Below are 25,724 nucleotides of genomic sequence, written 5' to 3' on the forward strand. Positions count from 1 at the left end.
GGTTAGAACGCAGAAAGGTTTCTAGACCGATGCAGAGCTGGCTAAACACTGAAGCTTCAACAGAGCAGACTAAACACTGAAGCTTCAGCATGTCTCCAAAATCATTTTTTGCAGCGGAGGGTGAAACCATGTTTAACAAGCTACTCACTCGTCACTGAGTTAAAGTGAAAACAATGCTGCTCTGTTTGTGTCCACGGGGCAGAATGTAAAGCTGTAAAGCTTGTCTGCCAACAACGTGAGATTCCTCACATCAATCCAAACTGTAATCTCTCCACTGCTTAAACACAAGCTTATCTGTATTATACCTGTGTCTCAATGTGCATACCATTACTGTCAGCTCCTCAAAGGGACAGTTACAGTAAAGACTGTAAATCGTTTTTCGTTATGCCAATAAAGTAGTTCCAACTTGTTCACTGGTTAAAGGAGGAACACTGTGAGCATACAGCGTTATTAAACATACTAAATGTGGTATTTGAAAACCCAACATTTATTCCTCGATAAGGGTTGTAAGTGAACTTACTTTTAGAGATGTACTGAGGATAGAAGCAGGGTCGTCGTAGTGGGACTGACTACACAGGGCCCCAGTGGGGAGGGGGGCCCTTCATGGGCCTGAAATAAAAATCTATTTATTATTTAGCTTTTTTTCCTCTAAGTTATAACCGCAGTAATATAACTAAAATTGTCTGAATAAATGAACAAACATTCAGAATTCCTTTCTGGAAAAAATGTGGAGTGAATGCGTAGAATGGTTTAGTCCGCCCCGCACCTCTCGACCCTCTCGACTGAATTGATCTGTCGGCAGTCAGTCGAGTCAGGAGTAAGAGATGTGGCAGGCTGCAGATTAAACCAGATAAAGCCAAGAATACTGTTTTGTTCAATTTGGGTTTTATGCATAAATTTATCATATGAATCCCCTTCATAGATACAATTTCATATGACCCTATTTTTAAAAATATTACATCACGGTAAAAAAAAGAGTCCACTTTGGAGCGATATTTAGCGTCTTTCCCAGCAAGCTACAGTAACATATTTGATATCAACAGATTCTTTGTAAACTGTCAATTCATATGATACCGCGCTAGCAGCAAAACTGAGTCCTCTACTTTTGCCCAAAAAACAATATTTTGAACGTCAGGTGAGACAAATGATAATGCAGTGAAGAAGAATTAAAGTGAAGTCAGAACAGAGAAGAACTATTACAGCCTCATTTTAAAGTCATGGTAGAATCTAATTCACATTTATTGTATGTTTACATTTTATCATTAATGCCAGTAGAATTTTTAATTCAATAAGCTAACCAATAAGATCACTTTAGACAATAAAAGTCTTTAGAACATTAACTATAGCAAGTTAATAAGTAAAATAATGCTGCTGGAAATGTTTCAAATGTCTGAAAGGTGCAAATATTACAAATTTTAAATCATTTTTAAGCTATGAGGAAATATTACAGTGATTATTATTATTTCAGGGTGTAAAACAAAGCATAGTTCTTCAAAGTTTTTATGGGTCATTTGTGTGATGGTCATAGAAATTTTCCGGGTTAGTTTGGGCCGTGGTAGGGGCCCAATGTGATATCTTTTCACGGGGCCTGGCATTCCTGGCGGCGCCCCTTGATAGAAGAATATCATCTGCGTAAAGACTTCATTCAGGCACAGCAAAGATAATTTATGGTTATGATGTCATTGCCCCACAAGGGGGAACCATTATGCATTATGTAGCGTCTGCAGGAACATGTTTGAAGCAGCACATTGTTGAATACAATGAACGTTAGGTTATGTTAGGTATGTGATCATGGCGTGTCCCTTTTTCTAATGTGCGTAACAGTATGAGGAAATGTCTGTTTGTTGGCATGAACCTAGTAGTCATTTCTCCGTCTTGTTCCTTGTTCTATTTTTATTACGATCTGTTCAGCCTGTCTGAAGGGTTTCTCTGAATGATCTTCCAGTAAACAGAAAAACGCTCCACCTTCCTGCTTCTCATAATGAGTCTTTGAAGTAAGACGTGTTATGAGTCATATTCAGGCACACTGAGTGTTGAGTGTACTGTTTAGAACACTTGATGCTATGATGTTATATTTCTAAAGTTTAGGAATTCAATACAATTAAACCTACATTGCTGCAATTGATTGCCCTTGTGTGATGTTTTAAAATTGTCATATGCAACGAAAGCAGCAATTTAAAACTTCTAACAATAACAGGGTGCATGTGCAGGCTCGTCACTGAGCTCTCATCCTTTTTATGCAGGTGTTTGAATGACTGTCATGGAGGTGCATTTCTTTGCTTTGTCAAACTAAAATGTTTCACAGTTGCATAGTTTTTTTCTCAGTTAATATAGACGATGGTTTTTGTTTGATAACGATGATTCATAAGATGGTTTCTATACTGATTAGAGCTCTCAAGAACTGCCCTCAATGTTGTGCTTTGCCTCTGGTCACTTCCTGTCAGCACCTGTGTGTCCAATCAGACTCAAAGCTGATCGTTTGCTCTTACTCACATTGTTCCCTTTTTTCTAGATCCTTGCTTGTGTTGTTCTTACTCTCTGATGTACGTCGCTTTGGATAAAAGCGTCTGCTAAGTGAATTGGAGAATTGTATAAACTAATTCTTAAGGCTGGTTTGTGGGCAACTCTGCAATCTTGCGGGTTTAATTTCCAGTTTTTCGGTTCCGGCCACAAACAAGAAGTTGACCAGCCGCCATTACTGCGGTGGTATCTCCCTTCAACAGCTGCATGATTGAATGTTATCTTTCCTAAAAGTGAAAACTTAATAACGACTTTTTACGTAACTTTACCTTTTACAACAATGTAAAGGACTTCAGGGAGAATATGTGAAGTTTTACAGTTGGCTGACAGTGCGTGCAGAGGACTAAGATATTCTTCAGAGGTGGATCCAGATGAAAATATAATAATTATAAGTAGTTTCTGTCCTCTCTGAGTGATCTGTAGACTGTATTTAGTCGTCCATCACCAGGTGATTAATGAAATTATGTCTTTATCTATAATGGTCGGACGGTTGCAAAATGTCCTAAATGAATCATGCATGTTAGAGAGAGGAGATCAATTATTTGACAGTTTGTAAGTTTGAAGTGACTTCCTGGAGTTTTTGTTTGAATGTAACACTCTCAGAATCTTAACATGAAGTAGTTATGTAATCCTGGCTGATGATAAATCTCCCCAAAACTGCAACTTGTTGCCATTGTACCTGTTTCAGTCTTCCACCTACTTTGCCATGCTAAGCTAATCACCTGATGGAAATGAAAGGAGGATCAATCAAAGTCAAAGTCTAATCGTCAAATGTCATGGTTCTACATGAGGTGTTTCCTGTTCTGGTGAAAGAACCTTCAATGTAATCATATATGTAGGCCTATATATTATATTCATATATCAGCAAATAGGAATATAAGTTAGTAAAACAGTCACAGAGTGTCAGACCTGTCGCGGTGAAATGACTCTAAACCAACCGTCACTGTGAATCTACATATATGTATATATATATTATTTAATTTAAATTATAATATATGCACACTTATTTATGTAAATACTGTAATTGACATCTTAATTGACCCATCTGTCACATAACTGCATTTTTCTTATTATCATGCTACTTCAGCATCTTTTGCACCGTTTCATATTTAGTCATGTAAATATTAGTCTTTTCTTATTCTGTTTATTGTTGATATTTAATGTTGTACCTGTACATATGAGAGCACAGTTGACCAAAGTTAAATTCCTTGTGTGTGTGTGTGTGTGTAAGCATACCTGGCCAATAAATCTGTAATTCTGAAATAGGCGATTACAAGTTTTATTAAACACACTGACAACTTGAGCAGTTTAAAGTGCTAAAGATGCATTTTTATTCAACAGCTTAGCTGCTTCATGTTTAGAACAAGTACAGGAAATGGATTTGAAAAAATATAAACTTAAATGGAAGGAAAAAAAACGAGGTTAAATTCTTCATATGATAATCAATATCGTGCACTGATCTAGGGTCAGTTCAGGTTCTAATACAGTATAAGAAACACGTTAATGCCCTCTGTTACTTCACTTGTTGTTTTTTTTGTTTTTAAATAAGTAGGCTTAAGTTTGCTGAAGTTTGAAAAACGTCTGGTACTCTGATGCGTTTTTTTACTCATAAGTTGAAGCTTTGAACAAAGAACAATAGTTTAACAAAGAAACAAATGTTTAAAGCAATTATTATGTTCGGTCAAAATACACCACAGAAGATTATCAAAATGATTTCATATAATTGCACGGCAACAGGTGAAACCTTTGCCATCCTCCTCAGACCAGAGCTGTGCTGTTATAGGGATCATAAACGACGGCCCAGTGAGCTCCCATGGCTGTGATGCCTCCGTGGTAGCGCCCGCTGAGGAAGCGCAGCTCGGCCATGCTGTTCTCGGGATACATGTTGAAGGATCTCCCTGATGGCTGACCCGCGCTCAGCGAGCGGCCCCTGTTGGTCGTGAACACCACAGACTGAACGTAGTGGCTATGCTTTCCGGAGATCTGGATGAAGGCTTCACCCTCAAACAGCTCCATCTCCTGGACATCCCCGCTTTTGAAACCGACAATTTGGGACCAGATGGAGCCGTATCGGAACTGGAAGCTAAAGAGGGGATGAAGCCAAAGTGAGAAATTAGAATGAAACTAATTAACAACCAAAAAATATGTATACTGTATGTATGCAACTTCCCAGTAATATTGATTAACCACATCATCCTCATGTTGTTAATACAAATTGAATTCAAGTATTTTCTTCTTCAGATTAGTTGTAACTGAACATTTGAGGAAGCAGGGTTTGATTAAAGTCTGTCTAACATACAAGTGATTAAAAACTCATCCCATATAAAAAAAACAGTTTTTATATTTACCCACGGATGTAGTTGCCATTCTGGTCCCACACTCTGAGAGCTGTGATCCTTCCATGTCCCGTCAGGCTGTACTCTGTGCCACTTCCTGAGCCCACGGTCGGGGAGAAGGAGTAGTACTGAGGCTGGACTGCAAATACAAAACACAACATTTCAACATTGAGACGTTGTATACTTTTGTGTTTAAGTGTCCGTCCTTTTCTTTACCAGAGTTTCTTAGACAATAGTTATTTATAAGTGTTAAAGATTATTTATTTTTTTTGCATTTTATGCCTTTATTGTAGAGACAGGAAGACGGTGGATAGAGTCAGAAACCAGGGGGGTAGAGAGCACCAGTGCCTCAACAATATGTATTCTTATCAGTATATTGTTATCAAAAGTGCTCCGTTAAAATCTCAAAAAGTGCTCACTCAGTACAGTATGCCTTCGCCTGTGTGACATTTTAAACTTAAGCTGCACATATGATATGTGTCTCTATTTCCCACAAAATATCCTCCAGCTTCAACACCCACTTTAGTCTCTCAAATCGTACTCACCATCGGCCAACACGCAGGCTGAGAGCAGAGCGAAGAGGACAACGTAATAATGCATTCTGTAAAACAAGATCATAAAGGGGCAAAATTAGTTTTTTTATTTTGTTACTTTTTATTTTGTTTTGTTATTCCAGCAGACAGTGTGAACCAAGGAGACATAAAGAGCATGAAGCTTACCTGGCTGTTTTGGTTGTTGCACGGTAACCAACAGACACCTGTAAAAGATGAAAAATATTTGCATTTTTCATATTTTTTACATTTATACTGCTGTTGTTATTGTTATAAATATTATCTGTATTGATATAATTTGATTTTATTATAATTGTAATAGCAGATATATTGTATTACTGTGTCATGTTGTATGACTATTAACAGTAATAACAAAAATATATCGTTCATTCATCTTCATTATAAATGCATAAAACGTTCACTTGTTATCGTAATGTATTATAAACTGTAAATGACAACCTATTACAAATTCTGAGGTTAAAAATGTGAGTTTAAATGTTCGGATGAATACTTACAGATCAGGTATCAAAGTGATGGCTGATGTTCTCCAGGCTTCAGTTTTCACTGATTGTGATTGTGGAGGATCAGTGTTTATATACACTGACAACGCATTCCTGAGCACATTTTTTAAATCCTTCACAGACGCACAATACCTGCTGGTGGAGCTGCGTTCGGGAAATACTGTGTGTCACGTGTGTTTTAATAAGCATAAAAGGTGTGCCATTATCAGTAAACAGAAAGAGTTTCCGTACCGTCCTCGAAAGAACTCTTTGAATAGTTTAACAGGAGGAAATAGAATTATTATTATTTTTTTTTTTTTAGCAAAAAACATTCCTTCAATCTGATCTGAAGTCTTAAACTTTTGATAGAAACAAAGACTCAAACCTGAATAATACATGTGTTTTTAAGAAAGAGGGAAAGGTGAAAAAATATCTTCATTAAACAAGATACATGGAAATGCATCATCCATTAGGATATTCAAATCAATTTAAAGTAACCATGGTATAATATAAAACACAGGAAGACTACAACTAAAAAGAAGAAAAAGGAGGGAGCAATTCAGGGTTGAGTGTCTTGCCCAAGGACACATCGGACATGTTGCTGCAGGAGCCTTAATTACTTTAATCCTTCCTAGCTAACAGTGCTATTAGCTAGTAGCAGTGACTTGTGTTAGCTGTTATCTTAACATGAATGTTCAACATTTCTATCCTGTAGGCATGTTTGGTTATTCAACATTTTTTTACATTTTGTTTTGGGGCCAAAGATAAAAAAAAAAACATATAGACACCTTGTGAAAAGCAAACGTCTGAATTGTTTTTGATAAAAGGAAACTTAACAGAAGAAAATTCCCACTTCCCCCAAATATTTGTATCTTGGCAAGCTTGCAGATCCAGTGTTTGAAGAGAGGGGGTAGAGATTAACAGGGTTTCTAATTGTGTTAGCTAAGTTTATGGCTAGATAGCGAACATAACGTTAGCTAGGAAATAAACTCCTCGCTAACATTATGTTAGCTATGATTCTAGCCCGCTTCTTCAGTATCCTGTAAAATTGCCAAATGTAATAGTCGCTTTCCGCCTTCCTAGCTAACGGTAGGCTATGAGCTGCAGCTGACATTACCTGATCTAGGAAAGGTAAATAGGTAAGTGCTAATCATTTTTAACTGTATATGTCGCTCCAGTTGCTGATCAGGTGAAGGCCTAACATGTTTTATAAACTGGCAGCGAGCTTGGCATTATACAGCACTGGAGTTTCCCCATCCTGACATCAGAGCAAAGTGTCCTGACAGTGAAGAAAGTAAATTCCCTCACACCATGACATGTGATGTAAGATCAGACGAGTCCTGTCCACTAAAGGAAGTGATTATTGTTGTTAAGACTGCCTGGAAACCACATGGAAACTCATTGAAGGGTATGTTTTAACAACCATGAGATAATTTCCGATGAATCTCATGCAGAACAAATGGTAAATAAAAGTTTATAGAACACATTCTGCCACTCTCAAGTCCAACCTCTCATGATTTGATACCAGGAAGTTTTAAGAAAATAACATGTTGCTAATCAAGTCAAACTACCTTGCTGTCGGGAATAGCTGGGTTGTTTACCTACACCGGTTCCACCACATTACACAAGATTCAATTGATCTGTTAAAGGAATCAAGCAGCATGGGTTTACAGTTCTCATTAAGAACTTAAGGTTCATTTGTTTGGAAACTCCTTTGTGGTCGAAGCAGCTGTCAGACAAATATAACAACAACACTCTGGCACAGATATCAAACAGAATAGTACTCCATATGAATGCTCATTATATTCTGTATTAAACAGCATACTGGTATCTAAGGGTTTTGTTGCATGGGAAGTGTTTTTACATATTTATTAAGGTTAAAAAAAATCCCCAACCTGTATCTTTTCCTTCAGCCCCACAGATCTGCAAACGCCGTTCAGTTCAGGCTTTTATATCGATGTCATTTTGAGTTCAAAAAATAGAATGCAAAGAAAACATAATTAGCCCAGACATTAAAAAACAAGATGGGGTTTGCTGAGTCAGTTAGTCAATGCTTCTGTATACTACCATTTATTCTCTAGAAAGTTGAGAGTTTGATTGCATTGAATTTGTACTGTATGATTCTACAAAAAAAAAAAAAAAAAAATCTACTGAGACACAAAATCTGGGTGTGAGAAGGCAAGTTTTCCTAACCCCCGCAGGCAGTCCTAGAAACTCTTCACATTAATCATAAACGTCTCCGTCTAACAGGCTGTTAGAGTTAAAAGTGCTGTCGTCTGCTCTGTGCCTTTGCCTTGTGCCGGGAACAGTATAATGAGTGCTGAGCTGCAGGTATTCAGGCCGTGAAACCCAATCCGTGTTCAAATGTCTGTGCTTCACTTTGCTGCAAAGCTTCTGCTCGTTTAGATACATTAACATATGATCAAGTATCTTATTAATACGAGCCATAAAACAAGTGCAAAACAGAAGCAGCAAGCGAGTCTGAAGGGAAACTTAAGCTGCCAAAAGCTAATAACTCTCTGATCTGCATGTTTACAGAGTTAAAGGTTTGGAAGACTTTTTTTTTTTAGCATGTGCATGACTTACAGCTCAGATATACTAAACACTGACACAAAACGTCTTAGTGTGTTTAAAGAAATGACTGCAAAATGTAAACAACAGTTTATAAATCATAGAGAAGATATTTCATCAAAAACACTTTATTTGTGCATCTTTTAACCCTGTGTTCACCATTTAAAATGGAATAAGCTGTCCTGATGTGTTTTAAAAAAAAGTTATTTTAGCTGTACAGTGGCAATATTAAGTAATTGGTTTTGTCTGTAAGGTTATTTCCTTTATTTTTCAATCTGTGTCCTGTTTTTAAACTTAATGTATCTGATTATCAGGCTCAAGTTGTGGTTGAATTGCACTTGTAGATTGCTTTATCCAGCAGGTGTACAGATCTCCTGGCTACAATGTAATCCTTTGCAGCAATCGCAGGCGAGCTAGATAAGTCCACTTCAAATGCTTGTTTTTGCTTCTTACGGGTTCAGATTGTTATACTTGCCTGTCTGGCAAAATCACAGAATTCCTTTGAAAATACCATTTGAAAAATACATGAAATCCCTTTTCTGTAAATTGTGAACTTATAAAAGCTCCTGATAAATGTTGACTTAATTGAGTTAGTTACTTTTTGCTCTAATTAAAGCTCCTGTGAGGATTTTTTAACTGGTTATGAAACACATTGGAATCAATTCTGTTGACTCTTTATGATCCAAAAAGACAAACAAGACCATCAGTGACAAGATTGACAATTTCTATAAAGTTACTTTTAATGTATTTTAGGTCTGCCGCAGGGTAGGAGTCAGACAAAGCACGTTAAAGAAACGGGCTTTGTTTAGATTCTCCAAAACCTAGATTCACAGAGAATGGTACGATTCATTGTTAAAATAACAGGATTCATCATCAGATGACTTAAAAATACATTTCAAGATCAGCAACAGCAACATCAAGAGATAGAAGGTACCCCTTCGTTGACACTTTGCCAGATAGAGGGCGCTGAAATCAATGCACACCGAGAGTCTAAAACAGGAGCTTTAATGTTTTTAGAATGCTTACGTAACCAAGTCTTACTTTTATTTTGGTATTTCTAATTATTCTAATAGAAAGTCATCAGTTCAAGTGTAAGACCCTTTACCCCTTTACTCAACAATGGGCCAGTTTCCAGGATTTGAAGTATCCTTATTCCTTCAGGAGTGTTTTGCAAGTGACCCTGGTCAAATTGTATTTTAAATCCCCTTCTTAGCCTGTCTTCATAACGATGAAGGTTTTATCTCATGGTCCACTGTTCAAGCCAAATAGCTGTAAGAGGATTTCCAGAGCCCCTTTGACCCAAGGTGTTAACATCACACCAGCAGAGTAATGATCGCTCCGTCATCCTGGCCCTGCCACAGCATCTCCCCTTCGAAAGCCACCTTCCCGTGTTTCCTCGCTCTCATCAGGATCCCAACAACCTTATCAGAGATCCGAACGTATCTGTCAAACAGCTGCCCGAACGTGACCCGCGTCTTTCCGTCCGGGTCCGGGTCCGCCATCGTCCTGATCACATAGCACATGTCGTCTATCTCGCGGTGGATGTGCTGCTCGGCTCGTTTGGCTCTCTCCGCCGTTTGGGTTCCCTCTTTGGGACGCCCGTAACCATCTTGGCCCTTTTGGAGACGGAGTGACATGGAGTAATCGTAGTCGAAATATTCACTGAAAGGATTCAGTTTCTGGTTGACGGTGTGATCCGAGGCCCACGTCTGCCAGCGGCTCTTGAGGTTTCCCACGGCGCTGTGTTTCTTGGAGAGGGCGTTGATCTTGTTGGCATCCTCTGCTTCCTTTTTGTACCTAGGAGGGTTTCAAATTATATTACAAATCGTAAAATATACATTATGTTGGCTACCTGTTTAGAATCCCCAAAGGGAGTTGCAAAAAAAGTCAACAGTAAGAAGTTAGGGATTGGAAAGTTCATGGTTTGATCCAAAAAAAATACTACAATTACTTTTTTTTTTAATCACACAGGAATGATACAGCCACCCTCAAAGATAAAGTGTTTTATGGTTGAAAATCTGAAGACAAAGCTCTCCACATGTGTTATTTGTCGTGGAACTGACACTATAAATATAGTTGACACTGTAAAGTCAATAAATGTACACATTATGTTTTCAGACAATCGCCTTAAATGGAGCTAGCTTCTTAAAATAGAAAACATTGAAAAAACATGTTAGGCTTATGGTGGGACGGGAGCGTGCCTATGTTCCCACATTTATAAGATTTTTTCCAAAATTAGGTCCTATGTTCCAAACATTTCCTTTTTCATAAATTTGTATCAGTTAGGGTTAGGGTAATTTACCCTAATCCTAACCCTAACCCTTACCCTAACCCTAACCTGTGGGAACATACGGCCTAATTTTGAGAAAATTCTTAGAAATGTGGGACCATTGGGCTGTGGGAACATAGGGCTGACCCCGGTGGGACAACACATTCTAAGAAATGGAACAAAGATAAAAAAACATATTTGGTCATAACACTTTTTTTTTACTGGTGACTTTTTTTTATATAAAAATATTACAAATAAGCTGATCTTCAAACCAATTGGATATTATTTGATGCCAGTAAGCCCTATAGCCTCTTGACTGGGAGAGACCTGTTTTTCCATGTGCTGGTAATTGTTTACAGCTTTATTTAGAATTTCAGAAATGGGAAAATTGAGTTGGTGTTGAGAGACTAGTTAGTTAGGTCTACCACCACTCAGCACTCTTATACCGATGCGATTCAAGAGATTCATTTAAAGCTTATATGTCGTCAGATGGTAGCTGATGGGTTCAGATTTGTTGTCACAGCAGTTGTGTTCCCCCATTTCTGCTCTCCAAACTTTTTTTTTTGGGAGGGGGGAACAACAAAAGCCAACTGGATGATAATCTTTAAACTACAAACAAAAACCAGAATGCTGCTTACACCAAAAACCTCTATACTCTTCTACGTGCAGAGATGAAACCATAGACATGTGTTGGCTATCAATTTCCTGTATGCATCAGTTAGACAAGCTGTTGTTGAAGCTATTGTTGAGCATTGGACCTTTAAGAGTTTCCTAATAATGCAGCTTGTTTTCTCCCAATTTTAAAGAAAGTTTTACTATTTCCTCACCCAAAACATTGGTCGTACTTACGCTGGGGCCATGGGTCTTTTAATTGTCACGGCCGACTCAGAATCTCCTTCATTGTCTTCTTTCAATAGGCTCGTCCTGTGTGTTTGAGCCTCCTCTACGTCCACCTTCTCCTCTGTGTCCTCTCCACCTCCAGTCTTCTGCTCGTCCTCCACCTGCTTCCAGCTTTTGGTCAGAGACGAAACCATGTTGGAGCATTTTCTGCGGCGCGTGGGCGAGTTTCTCTTCTTCAGAAGCCTGTCGATCTCCTCGTCCGACGGCAGGGACTCCCGCTTGATCTTCTCGCCTAGGAGCCCGATGCCCGCCCCTTTCTCCTGAACCCCGCTAGTCACAGTTTTCACCACTTGTTTGACCTTGATGCGAGGTGCGACCACTGACTCGGTTGAATCCTTAACCTCCTCCGTCTTGGATGCACTTTGGGTCTCTTTCTTGGGAATAGGCGTCTTTTGAGCCTCTCCAGAACTAACAACATTAGTGTTTTCCGTTGCTTGGATCTGAGGTTCAGGAGGTTTCTTTGGGGCCCATTTCATCTTGCGTTCCTCTGTTGGTCCCCCCGGGGAAGACGGAGACCAGCCGCTGGGTTCAGCGGCCTGCTTTGTCTCGTTCTCCGTCACCCACTGCTGCCAGCCGCTCGTAAGGCTACACACCATGCTAATGGTGCGGAGCTTCTTGATGTTCTTGTTGGTGGACGGCTTCCTTTGGGAGGCTTGGCCTGGCTGCTTGTCAGACATGATTTAAGAGTGTTAATGTCTGCACAGGTTCATCCTATTTGATCCTCCTCATCAGCTGTCAGATTAGCTTGAACATATTTAGCACAAATCTTTGTTGTTGTTTTTTTAACTCCCTCTATTGCGTCCTGCCCTGTAGCGCTCGCGGCTCTAAATAAGGCAGAGTAAACCCTTAACACGACCGTGGAAGGTATTCAAGTCATCCCAGGCTACAGAGACATGATCGTCTTTCCCTGACTCTGGTCATCACTCTGGAGACTCGTGTTTCATCACAGAGCTTGTAACTAGAGGTGAACAGGGCAAGTAGAGCAACCGGTGATAAGCTCAATTAGCAAGTGTGGAGATATTAAAGAGCATTCCAATACATGCACCATATCCTGTAAGACTAAAGCATCAACAGATACAAAATGTAATACTACTAACATTTTATACTAAACCCAGAAGAGAAAAAGTGAACTTTAGTGTGGCTGCCATCAGATGATCAAATGATCTTGGACGGATCGAGCAGAGAGTATCACAGATAAGAGGAGACACTTAATCTGAGGTGAGGAAGGACCAGGAAAGGAATGTGACACCTGGAGGAGACGTGGATCTCCTGCCTATACGCATGAAGAGGTTCAGTCTTGGTGGTGAGATCACAATTCGCCCACTCACAGAAAGAGCAGACAGCAACATGCATCCATATACGTTCACACTGTTAACGACTTTGCAAAACTAACCTCCGACTGAGGTGTTTACTGCGACTGTAACAGCTGTTTGGATCTACATGATATAGTTTTTTTTATGTGTTTTCATTCTTCATGTGAGGGTTTGCAGAGAAGGGTTGTTTATTAATAGAATATGACACACACACACACACACACACACACACACACACACACACACAGTTGCAGCTGTTGGCTGTCAGTCAGAGAGGGAGGAAGTGACTCATCAGGCATCAGCGCAGAACATCTTTTCAAACACAGTCAGCATGGTAATGTGTACAGTTTCACATGCTGGTCTCAGAGAACAGCTCCCCCTAAAGGACAAAGGACCTCATTACAATTTGAATGGAACTCATAAGCTTTATTTGTATAGCCTAGCACCTTTTCATAGACATTCACAGCCTGACAAAGAAGCTGAACCAGCGACTGTATGTTTAGAACAAGATCAGATCATATCTCACTAATACATGCAATAATTATTTCAGCAATATCCCACTGTCTCCCAATCTGGTCTCTTCATAGAAAGGAAACCATTGAACCCAGCCCGTCTCCAGCATTTAGTGTCCTATAGTTCCAGGATCCAACACGAGTCAGGATCACATCACCAGATCACTCTCACAAGCATTAATCCCAGTACCGGCTTAAAAAAACATCCATGGTCAGAAGTTGTTCTTTCATACGTATACTAAAGTCTGGAATGAGGTCCCAACCTCACTTAGGCATTTTAGGCAGGCATACACACACGCCAAGCATTGATTAAACTGATATGTTTTGATCGTTGTGATTGTTGGTTGTGTCTTTTGTCCGATGTTATCTTTAGTTTTTTTTATGGGCTGCAGAACAGGAACCTGTTGGGCTGGAGGCAGGTCTGTTTAACTGTAACTTTTGTAATGTTACTTTTAATCTTTCCTGTATAATAAATGAAATGAAAGTCAAAGTGCTTTAGAGCAAAAGAACACCAGAGAGGAATGTGGAAAGATTACTGTAACAGCTGTTTGAGCGGATTTGAGCTTGTATAGCGCTTTTTTAGTCTTCTGATACTCAAAGTGCTTTTTACACTGCAGGTCACAACCTACCTATTCACACACTGATGGCAGAGGTTGCTATGTAAAGTGACCATCAGTATTAACTCATCCCATTCACATGCCGTTGTCGAAGCAGCGGGAGCAATTCAGGGTCTTGCCCAAAGGACACATTGGACATGTTGCTGCAGGAGCTGGGGATCGAACCCTTGACCTTCCGATAACAGAGACAGATTTACATCACACGTATTCCCGATATACTTCAGACTGACTTCCTGGATATCTTCTTTTTTTAGGTCACGGCATTAGAAAAGAAAACCTTTGTCTTTTATTATCTGAGCTTTGCAATGAAAACCATGTAAAACACACCCGCTCACATTTTGTCGTTTGAAAAATGTCCAACAGAATAATTTCAAAAGACTTCCTCATAACACACAAGAGTACTTTTAGTTTTGTTTCTGTGCAGCATGCTCCTAATAAATAAAACTTAATTTCATTACTTTGATCTGTGGTTGTTACTTAGGTTGAATAAAGTGACAAAGTTTCTTCTTGGAGTCCAGACAACACAAAACAAGACGAGACATTCAAGCATCGCACAGAAGACAGTCGCTAACATTAACAAAACTCAAATCAATGCGAGAGAATAAAGACTGTTGCATTCTTGAATCTGCAGATCTGCAGCGACATCATGGAATCATTTTGAGCGCCCTTGAAGTCGTATCTAAATCCACTTCAGAATGTGGGAAAAAAGAGTTATCAATTATCTTTTTTTTAATGTTTTTATTAAAACACACGTGCCTCAAAAAGTATCCAGGTTGAAATTTTTATTTTTATTTCTTTGTTTGTGCTTCTGTTTGATTTCTTTAAAGTTTTATTATTTTATTGTAGTTATTGTTTCTATATCACTCATTCAATGCATGATATTCTACCATAGTACAATGTTAGTACGATCATTTTTTCACCACTTTTTACTTCTTTTTGGTGATATCTCATACAGTCTAAAACAACAACATAATATCTAAACATGTGTTGTTTCCACCTCTGTTGTGTGTTTATGCAATCAGCTAGCAAAGAATCATGTTGATGATTGGCTTGAGCTGTCTTTTTAAACAGATAAACAGCCTAACAGACGAGCCATTAAAAGAGGGAAAGTATTTTACACTGACACAAAGCCATGCAGGGTTTGTGTGTGGATGACAGTTCACCAGTAGAGGCTGCTATAATCTCATTGTTGGGGGTTTCTACAGCTCCACATGGACTCAAATAATCCTTCTCAGCTCGCCTCACAATGGCTGTGCTTAGTACACTGCTTTTATACATACTAACTGAGTCTTTAAAATTGAGTATTGAAGTGTATAAAAATGGAATTATGAGCTCAAAGAGGCTTTTTATGTTACCCAGAGAGAAAATGGAACAAAACAAGCACCATTATTTTCACTTTATCAAAAATAAACAATAAAACCGGAGCCATAAGCGCTTGAAGTGATGATTAAGTCCATAAAAAAGGCTGCTTTACCATCTGCTGATTTCTATTTGAAAAGCACTCGTGGATTGCAATAGAATCAGATTTCCATTTTCATTCAGTGTCAGCCTCTAAAAACACACACAAAAGCTGCAGGTGGGAATCGGTGCGTTACTTAAATGAAAGGTTACTGGGGTGATTGGGGGCCACATAGAGAGTGGGCTTGAGCCCACTTAGTGCAGAGGAGGTCCAGACCTGGAGAGAATGCACCTGTGTGTCCTGCTCCTTATCAACATCTGCACGGTTACCGCTGCTCTGTTTACCTTTTTCCGTGCTTGTCCTCGGATTGTTTTATTTGGCCGCGTCGATTATTGCACATTAATTGTTCGGGAATGCATCTGTGAGGATCTCTCGAGCTGTTTTCCCTGACCCCTCTATATGTCACGCTGTACTTTGTGGTGCGCTTGGGGTGAATTTGCAAATGTAATTGGAATTTATGTTGTGGCAATAATCAGATCGAGATCCCAGCATGCGAGACGTTCATAACTAACATCGTGGTTGCAGCGGAAGCTTTAATTCGGTCAAAGTTTGTTTGCAGGACAATAAAAAAAAAAGATGAAATGAAACATCTGTTGTATCTTGTATCTTCAGTTTGATGGATTTAGTGTCGCTTCATTTCCACACTAATTTCCAAAAACATCTGTAACCACCAAACATATGTCTCTTGACAAATCATCTCAAATAACTACAATAAACTGCTGTTTTGATTTCCTTTATACAACGCTGTCCTCGTCAAAAGAAACCATCAGCTGCGTGAATCTGTCCTGGCCCTGGACGAGTAAACCACGATGTAATCCACCAGTACTTCCTTCCGAGGAGGCTGTGTGTTATTGTACGGCCTCTTGGCCCCCGATAAATAAGGATGAGAAAGACAGTAAATTAAAGCTACAGTTCAATACGTGGGTCACGCGAGGCCGAAGAGGAGGCCTCGTCCCCCGCAGAGGAAACCGACAGGATGACAGAGAGCACTGCTGGGTCCAGACAGACTCACTCAGCTTCAGAGGGAGAACTGAAGACCGCTGGTTTGGATTTATGTGACAGGCTTCGTGACAGTGTTTCACATGATGGAGAGGATGGAAGCAGAAGAGGAAGGAATACACAGATAGAGTAGAAGGTCTGAGGAGTGCTGAGCGTTTACAATTGTAGAGGCTGTTTAATGTTAAACATGTTTTTGTCATGTCACTTACAACCGCTAACGGCCTTAATTAACCCGAAGAGTCTACGGCCATTTTGAAGGATCTGTGAGGCCTTACTTACAGATAGCAGTTCAAACATTGGCATGCTAACATCCCTACATTAACTACATTTTGTCTTAATTTGAGAAAAGATCCATCCATCCATCCATCCACCTATCAATCCATTCATCTATTCATCCATCCATCCCTCCATCCATCCATCCATCCAGCTCTCCATCCATTCATCCCTCCATCATTCACCAATTTATTATCCCTACAATTATTATCCATCCATCCATTCATCCCTCCATCCATCCATCCATCCATCCATTCATCCATCCATCCATCCATCCATCCATCCATCCATCCCTTCCTCCATCAGTCATTCACCAATTTATTATCCCTACAATTATTATCCATCCATCCATTCATCCATCCATCCATTCATCCCTCCATCCCTCCATCCATCAGTCATTCACCAATTTATTATCCCTACAATTATTATCCATCCATCCATCCATTCATCCCTCCCTCCAGCCATCCATCCATCCATCCATCCATCCATCCTCTCAATTTGTGATAATTCCATCCAATCATCCATCTGTTCATCCATCATCCATTTTCAATATTACATGCAAGTAGTAAATGCTAAAGCTAACGCTAACATTAATCCTCTGTGAGCATATCAAAGTTGTTCTTTCACTGAAGTGTTTCACATATGAACTACAGACAAATTAGCTAGCTAGCAGTATGACGTAATACTGTGAACATCTTTAGGTTTGTTGCATCCATACTCATTTTAGATGCCTAACTGTTACATGTTTAGTGTGAGCTACCACATTTGTTAATATTTACATTAAGTGTGCCATTAAAGTTGTTTTCCCTGAGTTATGGCAAGAAAGTTCTGTTCTTTATTCATGGTGTTTTTGCCATTTGACTTAAAAGGACAATCAAACTATCCATTTTTCATGAATACTCCTTATTCTATTGTCACAGGGGGCTGGGGCTGATCCAAGCTGATATTTGCATAAAGAAGGTACACCCATGACAGATCGCTAGTCAATCACAAGGCCAACACCGAGACGGATAACCATACACAATCACATCCTCACCTATAGTCACTGGTAGCTGTGAGTCTTGAATAGCATTTATTTTGACTGTTGAAGGAGACAGGCGTGCAGAGAACATGCACCCCAACAGACCACCAGGTAGTAAAACTGAGACCTGTTTTGCTGTTTGTCTACGGTGTTGACCACTGCACACAGCACCCGGTACTCCCCGGCGGTCTCTAATCCAAGTACAAACCAGGCTTGACCCTTCTAACCTTTCAGGATCAGGCGTGTTTAGGGTGGCATGGCGCACATGCAAAACAGCACAGCTGGAATAAAATCAGCTGGTTAAGCAGAAAAAGAGTACAGGAAGAACATCCAACATTCTTTGATAGAAAAACTTTCACTTTTAGAAACGAGGACAAAATTAGGTCGATTTTAAGAGCATCCATCATGATCTTCATGCTTGATCTCTCGTTGCACTGATATTGAATGCATTAGTCAAACACATGGACTGTTTGTTTTGAGACGTGATCTCGTTACCAGAGATCTTATAAAAACATGTTTCGTTTGGCCCTGCATCGCGTCAGTCAGAAATCACACTTCATTACTCCTGACCGCTGCAGCCTCTGGAGCAATAACTGGCCACACACTTCTCACTCGTTACATCAACTCTTATAATATCAACCACTTTGAGCTCGGAAATCAAAAGCCCCATGATTTGGGACCTGCACATTAATTCTTCCATTCATTTTTTTTTATCCAACTAATCCTGTCATTCCGACTGATTTCTCATCTGTTTTTTGCTAATTTTCTGATATCACTGGAAAAGAGAATTAAAATAACACTTCATTGTATGTATTAAGAGAATAAAAGCTCTTTTGCCGTACTTCCCAGGGTGTCTAAATGTGATTTAAAGTCTCTCTGGGATCTGTATTATCAAATTTCAGCCTTTACTTAAATCCAAAGAGATGCTAAATTTACGGCTGACACTTTTGAAGCCGTTTCATCCAACTAAGAAGCCTTCATGTTATCATCAGTTTGAATGGCTCCTGCCGGGGCCTGCAGCCTGTCTTTGCTTCACACCCTCTGTGTACACCAAGTGTCAGTCGTACTCCCACACACCATCAATCACATCCAGCTCCCTTTCAATTTTTTTCTAGATGAGGGAGTCCCCCCACCTAAAGTCACGTTTACATTCTCATTCTACTCCATTTATTTTCCTTAACCACAGGGCCTTTTCTGCTCAAAACCAGCATTACACAATCCAGAATTGCTTTTTAATTACGGTCATATAATCTTAAGGCTTTTCCCTCAACGTATAAATCAAACGTCGGTTGCTTTGAAAAGCGAATGTACCAACAACAAAAACATTCAAACAAAAAGGTCTTACAGAAGAACAGTATCTTCAGATTTCTTGGGAAATTGGAGATTAGATAAAGTTTTTCTGTAGTGGATGTGGATTTTGTATTAGATTGTTTTTTTGTAAGAAATATTAAGAAAAATGCTTTAAAAATTCTGCAGGGACCACACAGTTGGCGTGGGATTGCAAAGCGCGCTGCAGCACAGAAAAAAAAAAAAGAAGAAGAAAAGAATGGCTTGGAGTTAAAAGTGCTGATGTCAGCATTTTCTGTAATGATTTCAGGTTGACTTACATCTGATGAATGTATGATTCAATTCCCTGCGCCCTTTTAGCAACGTTTTTTCTGTGTTGTCACGGCATTTAAATGTTTTGCTTTATTCGGCGGTTGACTCCGTGCCACTTTTTGTGGCGTAGGCCTCTTTATGGCTTTTTTGGGTAATTCCACTCTTTGGAGTATGAAAACATTTCATGACAGAGCCGTTAATATGAACACAGGCCAAAGGATTTCACACGTTCAAACAAAAAAACCTGGTGCTTTCTTACTTCCTCGCTAAAGTAACACTGAGGCGGTTTGAAGAATGAACAAAAGAGACACTCCACATCAAAAAACAAGAAAAAGCCAGCTTCATCACAGCATATGGAAACGAACGTAACACCTGGGTGTCTACAATTAGGAAGAGGAAGAATTAAAATGTCTAACGACTGGGCACCAGATATCTTCACTAAACCCAATTTTGTGGCTAAGGAGCCTTTCCTGTTCCAGACACTAGTTCCCAACCCATCAAGGAAAACAGAGAGTGCTGGTAGCCTTCAATTCCTTAAGAATTATTCTCTAACATACCGAACATGAGGGTCTGCTGAACAGTGTGTTTGTAGAACCACCACATTTATATTCCTTATTACTTTACAAGGGCTCAAATTAGAGAGGATTAAACCTTTATCTAGTGTTGTAGTACCCCAAATGGGTCTTGGTCTCAAGACCACTTTTTGAAGGTCTCGGTCTCAGCTCGGAATCGAAGCATTTTTACTCGGTCTCATCTTGTTCTCAGACTGGGCGGACCCCAGATTTGAAATGAAGACCGGTCATCATCACCACTGATGGAAAAGAAAACGGCCCTTCCTAAAAAGAACAAAAAACTTTAATTCAGTCATAATTTGATTTTCATCCCACCGGTGAGTAAGGGACACGCCCGCTACAACACACAAGATGATGATTTTTCAGTGATATTTATGGTCTTGGTCTTGTCTCGGTCTCACCCTGCCTTGGTCTAGGTCTCGATCCCTTACTGTCTTGTCTCGGTCTCAGAACACTCTGGTCTCGGGGTATGTCTTGGTCTCGGTTAGTGTGGTCTTGACTACAACACTAAATCCTTCAATCTGTCTCGACACAACTACAGAAACATTATCTTGGTGTTTTCTGCACACACACATTATCGTTTATATCGATTTATAGTTTGGGCCGGTGCAGATCTCTTAATCATGGGCCTACTAGAAATGAGCTTGTTTAACAGTGTCAAGGTTTTAATAGGATTTCTTGAGACAGATGTTGTATTTGAACTCTTCCTTCCTCTTGCTGTGTTTTCATTCATGTCAATATGAGCATGTGGTCTCTCTTTAGGGGTTCCACTGGTCCTCAGTGTTCATACTGCAGGATCTGTGCTCTGTCATATCTGATCTGGTCGGGGTCCAACACAGTTCTTCTTCTTCGTGCAGCTTGGACCTCCGCTTTCCCTCAGGGGATCTCACCCTCTCCCCCTTCCCTCAGCTCTTCCTCAGTGTACAGGAAAGGATCCGTTTTCAGCAGAGTGACCTGGCTGTGGATGTGAGGGCTTTGTGGGGGGGCTCGTGTGCGTACGTGCGCTGATAGAAAAGACAAGTGAAACACCACTTTGCTGGACATCCTGCGCACCCACTGGAGACAAAACTATCCCCCCCCCTCCCCGAGTTCAGAAGTGGTTCTTGGCACACCTTGTCATCACACCAACAAAAGGACAACTCTTAAGACCCACATAGGTGTTTGCCGGTTTGTGCGGACTCTCTTCACACTTTCGGACTCTCTAAAGAACACATTCCTCGCAGGGTGTCGGGTCAGCGCGGCCGCTGAAGGACGCGCAGCGGTTTTGCAGGCTGCAGTAATTTGTTTAACCTCTGATTAGGCCCAGGAATGTCAACTATGGAGAGACACGACGGGTTCCAACAGCATCGTTTGACACTTTGGCAATCTGTCATTGCCACAAGCGAGCAAGCGAGCGAGCGAGTCACAACCTCGAGACAACAGCTTACTCCACCGCTGGACGGAGAGGGAGTTTTTTTTTTTTTTTTTTTTAAATGTTTGCACCATCTGGTTTGGTAGAAGAAAGCGTGTCTGTTTATTTGAAGGATTTATCTCATATATTTCTGTACAATAAGCTCCTTTGCATGACGTACAATGTTGAAGATGTTATCATGAAAGGAAGCTGAAGTTAAAGCATGTTGGATTATAGGCAGACGTTAAGAGAAGCCAAACTTGGGAAAGCATGACTTGAAATCCTCCTCATCCGTCATCGCATCAATTTAGCACAAAACAAAGGTGCAGCCTCGACGCAGATTGTAAACATTAGTGCATCACATGCGCCTTTATTTAATCTAGCAACACAACACTGACCACATGTTACAAAAAAAAATGTTTAAATAAATCTGCAAATCTGGAATTTAATGAGGTAAAGGCAGAGTTATCAAAGGCACATTTCTCCAGGGTTATTATCTTAACTTCCATGTTTTTATGCTCAACTTCAAAACACCACTGAACTCCTGGCAGAGTCAAAGAGCGGGAAAAGAAAAAGAAAAGAAGAAGAGCTTTTTCCTCAGGAAGGCTACTTCACATACACACACTTTAAATTATACAATGTAAACTATGCTAATAAACATGTCAATTGTAGTTTTACAAGTTCCAGATACACTTTATCTTCCTGCCACATGTACCTTCAGTAAATACTGTGTGTTGTTGTAAGCTGGAAGTTATGAAATACGTGTTCACACGGATCACTTGGAGGAATCATTAATTTCATGCTTCATATCAAATCCCAGCTTCTTTTTTTTCCTCTTAAGGCTTCGTTGATGGGAAACAGAAACGGGCTGGATGTTAAAGCTGTGTCGTTTCTACGTCTGAGAAAAATAGTTTGGATGTCATTTTTTTGTGGAGGATCTGCTCTTTGTGAGAAAGGTGAGAGGTCATGATGAAACCGGGAGAAGGCAGTTTTATATATAAGTCCTTTACAGGTAGACTTTAGTAACGCCACATTGTTTTTAAAGGTAAGTACGGTGGCCCACGAGGGCAAACATACAGCAACAGTTACACAGATTTCCAGGAGAGAAGAGCTGCTTTCAGAAACAATGCCAATTTTAAAAAACGCATACAGAAGTCCAAAACAACGGCAGAAATGTGGAACACCAACAAATAAGGTGATGCGAAATGCTAAAACAATTAAATCCTTGAAAATGTAAAAAACTAAACGAAGAAAACACAAAATGAAAAACACTGCACATCCAGACAACACTATTAAAGTGCTCCAGGGCCCTAAGAAAGGGAGCCCACTCAACCCCGAGAAAGAGGGCTAACCAAGCCCGTCCAGGAAGAGAGGTAACTTTAGCTCTGAGTCTGTTACTATGGCAACAGAGTCTGTGAGTCTAATCTTGTCGGGAGCAGGTTTTCTTCAGTGAACCTTTAGAGTTTCTCTCCGTCTCCTCTTTCAGAGCCGGAATTGCAGATTCATTTTCTCATTGGTTCATTCAGTACGCATCATGTGCATGTTGGTGAAGATTCACCGTTTTGTCTGATTAGAAATTCAGATTGTTTTAATATTATCTGTGATGCATGCTGAATAACAGGTAGGCTACTATTCTGTCCAAGCATGTCCTTTAGTCGAGGAGCATCTATAGTTTATACTCTGCAGAGTTACTTTGAATTATCTTAATCGGGTAAAAGTGAGAGGACATGTATGTGTGTGAAACCAGCTTCGTGTTGGAGATGAAGCTAATGCTAATTTAAATGTCAAATCGTCTGTGATGTAAGATCCAACAAGAGCCTTTTATGCCTAACCCTTTTGTTTGAACTATATTTTTAAAATTAATTTTCAGATGCTTCCATGTCAGTTTATCTCCCGTTGGATTGTAAATATACTTTTTTTCCCACCTGTGATATTAGCCTATAAGTGTGACTTAATATTAAATGAATAGATTACATTCAAACTTACAGACGGACTCCATCAGCAGCCACTTCTCCCTCCATGGCCGCTGCATGTTCATACTCGCTGAACGTCAGCATGAAGGTTTCTAATTCCAGAAGGATAAAGTACGTAGACCTCTTTTTGTCACCTGTTGCCATGGCGAAGTTTAGTATCTGGGCTCCTTGAATGTTGGCTTTTTATAGTCGTGTTGCACGTGCTGAACCCCGAGTGAACATACTCAGTTAATTGACCAAACGCAAATCAGCTGCTCTGTTTTCCAGCTCAGCCTCAATCAACTCCAACTCAGGCTTTTCTGAGCCTGCTCTCTGAAACAGGGCCTGTAGGGGGCGCTGGTTTTGGACTTTTGCATGTGATTTTTAATTATTGTTCCTGTCTTGCAGCCGGTTCCTTCTAAAAAAAAAATAAAAAAAAAAATAATCATTTTTGGCAATTGCAGAATTTTTTCCCTTGTAGACCACCGTACTTTTGTACATTTGGGACACCAGCTTTATTCGAGCATTAACATTTTTCTGAATATGCATCATGATCGTGTACTTTATCATAACACACAATAATAAACCGATCATTTCTGGGAATATTTGAAAATAAGCATTACTCGTTGCACGTTAATACTATTCCCCCCACTTGTACACAGCTGCAACATTTAAGAATTAAGTTCTAATTTCATCTGATTTAATATTCTTGTTTTTCATATTTAGCAGATGTAAGGTGATCACTCACAATCTGAACCTTGGCAGGTAGTAGCTGCTTGTCAGCCAATAGGAAAGACAAAAAAGAAAGACTTCAGTCCAGAAACTAATCCAATAAACAACCTCACGTCTTGAACTCTAAAAATAATCACACACACTGTCAGGAAGGCTAGTGTGTAATACTGCGAGTGACCCGTCAACTATTACAAATCACTTCAATTACAAGGTCACCTTCAAAACAGAACGCAGACAGAAATAAGTACACGCTGTACAGTACAAAAGACAATCTATTCACTTTTGGATATACAACTGGGATAACACATATGATGCTAAAAAAACAATATATAATACATTCAGAATATTAATGGGCTGTGCTCTGTTGGCAACATATCAATACAAAAAAAAATGCATTTGATCTCTTCCGTGTCCTTCCAGAAAAAAAGTTCTGTCCTGCAGTTTCAGAGTCAGTGCTGCTTTTCCATACAAGAGATTACAAGTTCTCCTTTTTTTTCCCCCCCAAAGAAGGCCCCCGATGAAAGAGGTGAAGAAGATGTTAATGTGTTTACATTTTCACTCAAGGCGGCCTCACAGCGAGCTTAAAATTCTGCACCTGAACACATTCATCCTCACGCACAAGGTCAAGTTTGTGAATCTGCTTGGGAACAGATATCAGTTCATGTTGGATAATGTCTTTGCTCTGCCCCCTCCTTCATGAGTGTTTTTCAGTCTATTGAGGGGAAAGGTTGTAATGCAGCAGCAGCAGCAGCAGCAGCAGCAGCATCAGCGCAGTTCCAGGAAATGATTTATATGCGGACGACTTCCAATGGCCAGCGAATTGAGATGAGACATGAGGATGAAATGGGAAGCGCCCCCCCCCCCCCCCCCCCCCCCCTCCCCCCCTTAATGTGCTGCACACACACAGCCGTTCAGATGCTGAAAGTTCACAAGTTCAGAAGGACTAGGAGAAGTCCAAGGGGCGGATCATCATGACGGTGGCTCGTAGCGAGTAGCTGGGACCCTTGAAGTAGTGCCACTTGATACCGTTCAACTTCCCCACGTGTTGTCCTTGAGTGAAGTACATGCCGTTAAGGTTGGACGGGCCGCAGGCATCAAACCACCAACCTGGACAGAGAACAAGTAGAAATAAAGATTTAATGTTAGGATTACAAGATGGCACCAGTTTTCTTGTATGTTGTGTTTTGTTTTTAAAGGGGGACAAATAAAGCTTGATGTAAAATACTCAGAATGGCACACAGTTCAGACGAGACGGAAAAGATGTTGATGTGGAATCACAGCTGCTTAAAAACCACCTCAACAAATACAGATAGAAAGACAACATTATGTCTGCAGTTTTGTCTTATCGTTGAAATTCTCAAAGATATGTTTTGTCCTTGATAAAGGTCGGAAGTTTCCCATGGCCTCTCCAACAGGGCCACGGCACCGACTGCTTCACACACCATTTCCCTGCTATCTGCTCAATGTGTCACTGTCACAGGGTTCATTGGCACCGCCAGTACCTGTTGCCGAACACTTTCGATACCTCTTTCTATTTAAAGCAAAGTGTGCATGTACAGGAGCTCGGGAACAGTGAGTGGTATGGGAGCCTTGTTCTGCCTCAAACGTGACACATTGCATAATTTCCCAAAAGTGATA

General features: G+C 40.1%; 3 protein-coding genes across 4 annotated transcripts in view; all 3 read right to left on the minus strand.

Moving 5' to 3' along the window:
- Positions 1-3,823: 3,823 nt before the first annotated feature.
- Positions 3,824-6,039, minus strand: LOC132991418 (zymogen granule membrane protein 16-like). 2 transcript variants are annotated; one of them, XM_061060189.1, is made up of 5 exons: positions 5,923-6,039; positions 5,576-5,613; positions 5,402-5,457; positions 4,869-4,995; positions 3,824-4,603 (listed from the first exon to the last, which is right to left on the minus strand). In XM_061060189.1, exons 3-5 carry the CDS (start codon positions 5,454-5,456, stop codon positions 4,279-4,281), a joined length of 507 nt encoding a protein of 168 aa, XP_060916172.1. In that variant the 5' UTR covers position 5,457; positions 5,576-5,613; positions 5,923-6,039; the 3' UTR covers positions 3,824-4,278. The 2 variants fall into 2 exon arrangements, with proteins under 2 accessions (XP_060916172.1, XP_060916173.1); XM_061060190.1 differs by having other exon boundaries at positions 5,919-5,961.
- Positions 6,040-9,100: 3,061 nt separating this feature from the next.
- On the minus strand, positions 9,101-12,480 carry abrab (actin binding Rho activating protein b). The gene is made up of 2 exons (XM_061059529.1): positions 11,597-12,480; positions 9,101-10,275 (listed from the first exon to the last, which is right to left on the minus strand). Exons 1-2 carry the CDS (start codon positions 12,322-12,324, stop codon positions 9,792-9,794), a joined length of 1,212 nt encoding a protein of 403 aa, XP_060915512.1. The 5' UTR covers positions 12,325-12,480; the 3' UTR covers positions 9,101-9,791.
- Positions 12,481-21,743: 9,263 nt separating this feature from the next.
- Positions 21,744-25,724, minus strand: part of angpt1 (angiopoietin 1) — a 63,054-nt gene continuing 59,073 nt past the window's right edge. Inside the window, exon 9 of the mRNA XM_061059017.1 lies at positions 21,744-25,193. Coding sequence (XP_060915000.1) covers positions 25,030-25,193 — 164 coding nt within the window. The 3' untranslated portion in view covers positions 21,744-25,029. The remainder of the gene's footprint in view (positions 25,194-25,724) is intronic.

The sequence above is a fragment of the Labrus mixtus genome, chromosome 16, assembly GCF_963584025.1.
Source record: "Labrus mixtus chromosome 16, fLabMix1.1, whole genome shotgun sequence".
Classification (NCBI taxonomy): domain Eukaryota; kingdom Metazoa; phylum Chordata; class Actinopteri; order Labriformes; family Labridae; genus Labrus; species Labrus mixtus.

Excerpts from the sequence above, each read along its gene's own strand:
- LOC132991418 (XM_061060189.1), bottom strand. The coding sequence starts at position 5,456 with ATGCATTATTACGTTGTCCTCTTCGCTCTGCTCTCAGCCTGCGTGTTG. Across the intron at positions 4,996-5,401 it reads AGCCTGCGTGTTGGCCGATG|TCCAGCCTCAGTACTACTCC; the intron begins GTGAGTACGATT and ends TTGTATTTGCAG. Across the intron at positions 4,604-4,868 it reads AATGGCAACTACATCCGTGG|CTTCCAGTTCCGATACGGCT; the intron begins GTAAATATAAAA and ends TCCCCTCTTTAG.
- abrab (XM_061059529.1), bottom strand. The coding sequence starts at position 12,324 with ATGTCTGACAAGCAGCCAGGCCAAGCCTCCCAAAGGAAGCCGTCCACC. Across the intron at positions 10,276-11,596 it reads AAAAGACCCATGGCCCCAGC|GTACAAAAAGGAAGCAGAGG; the intron begins GTAAGTACGACC and ends AAACCCTCCTAG.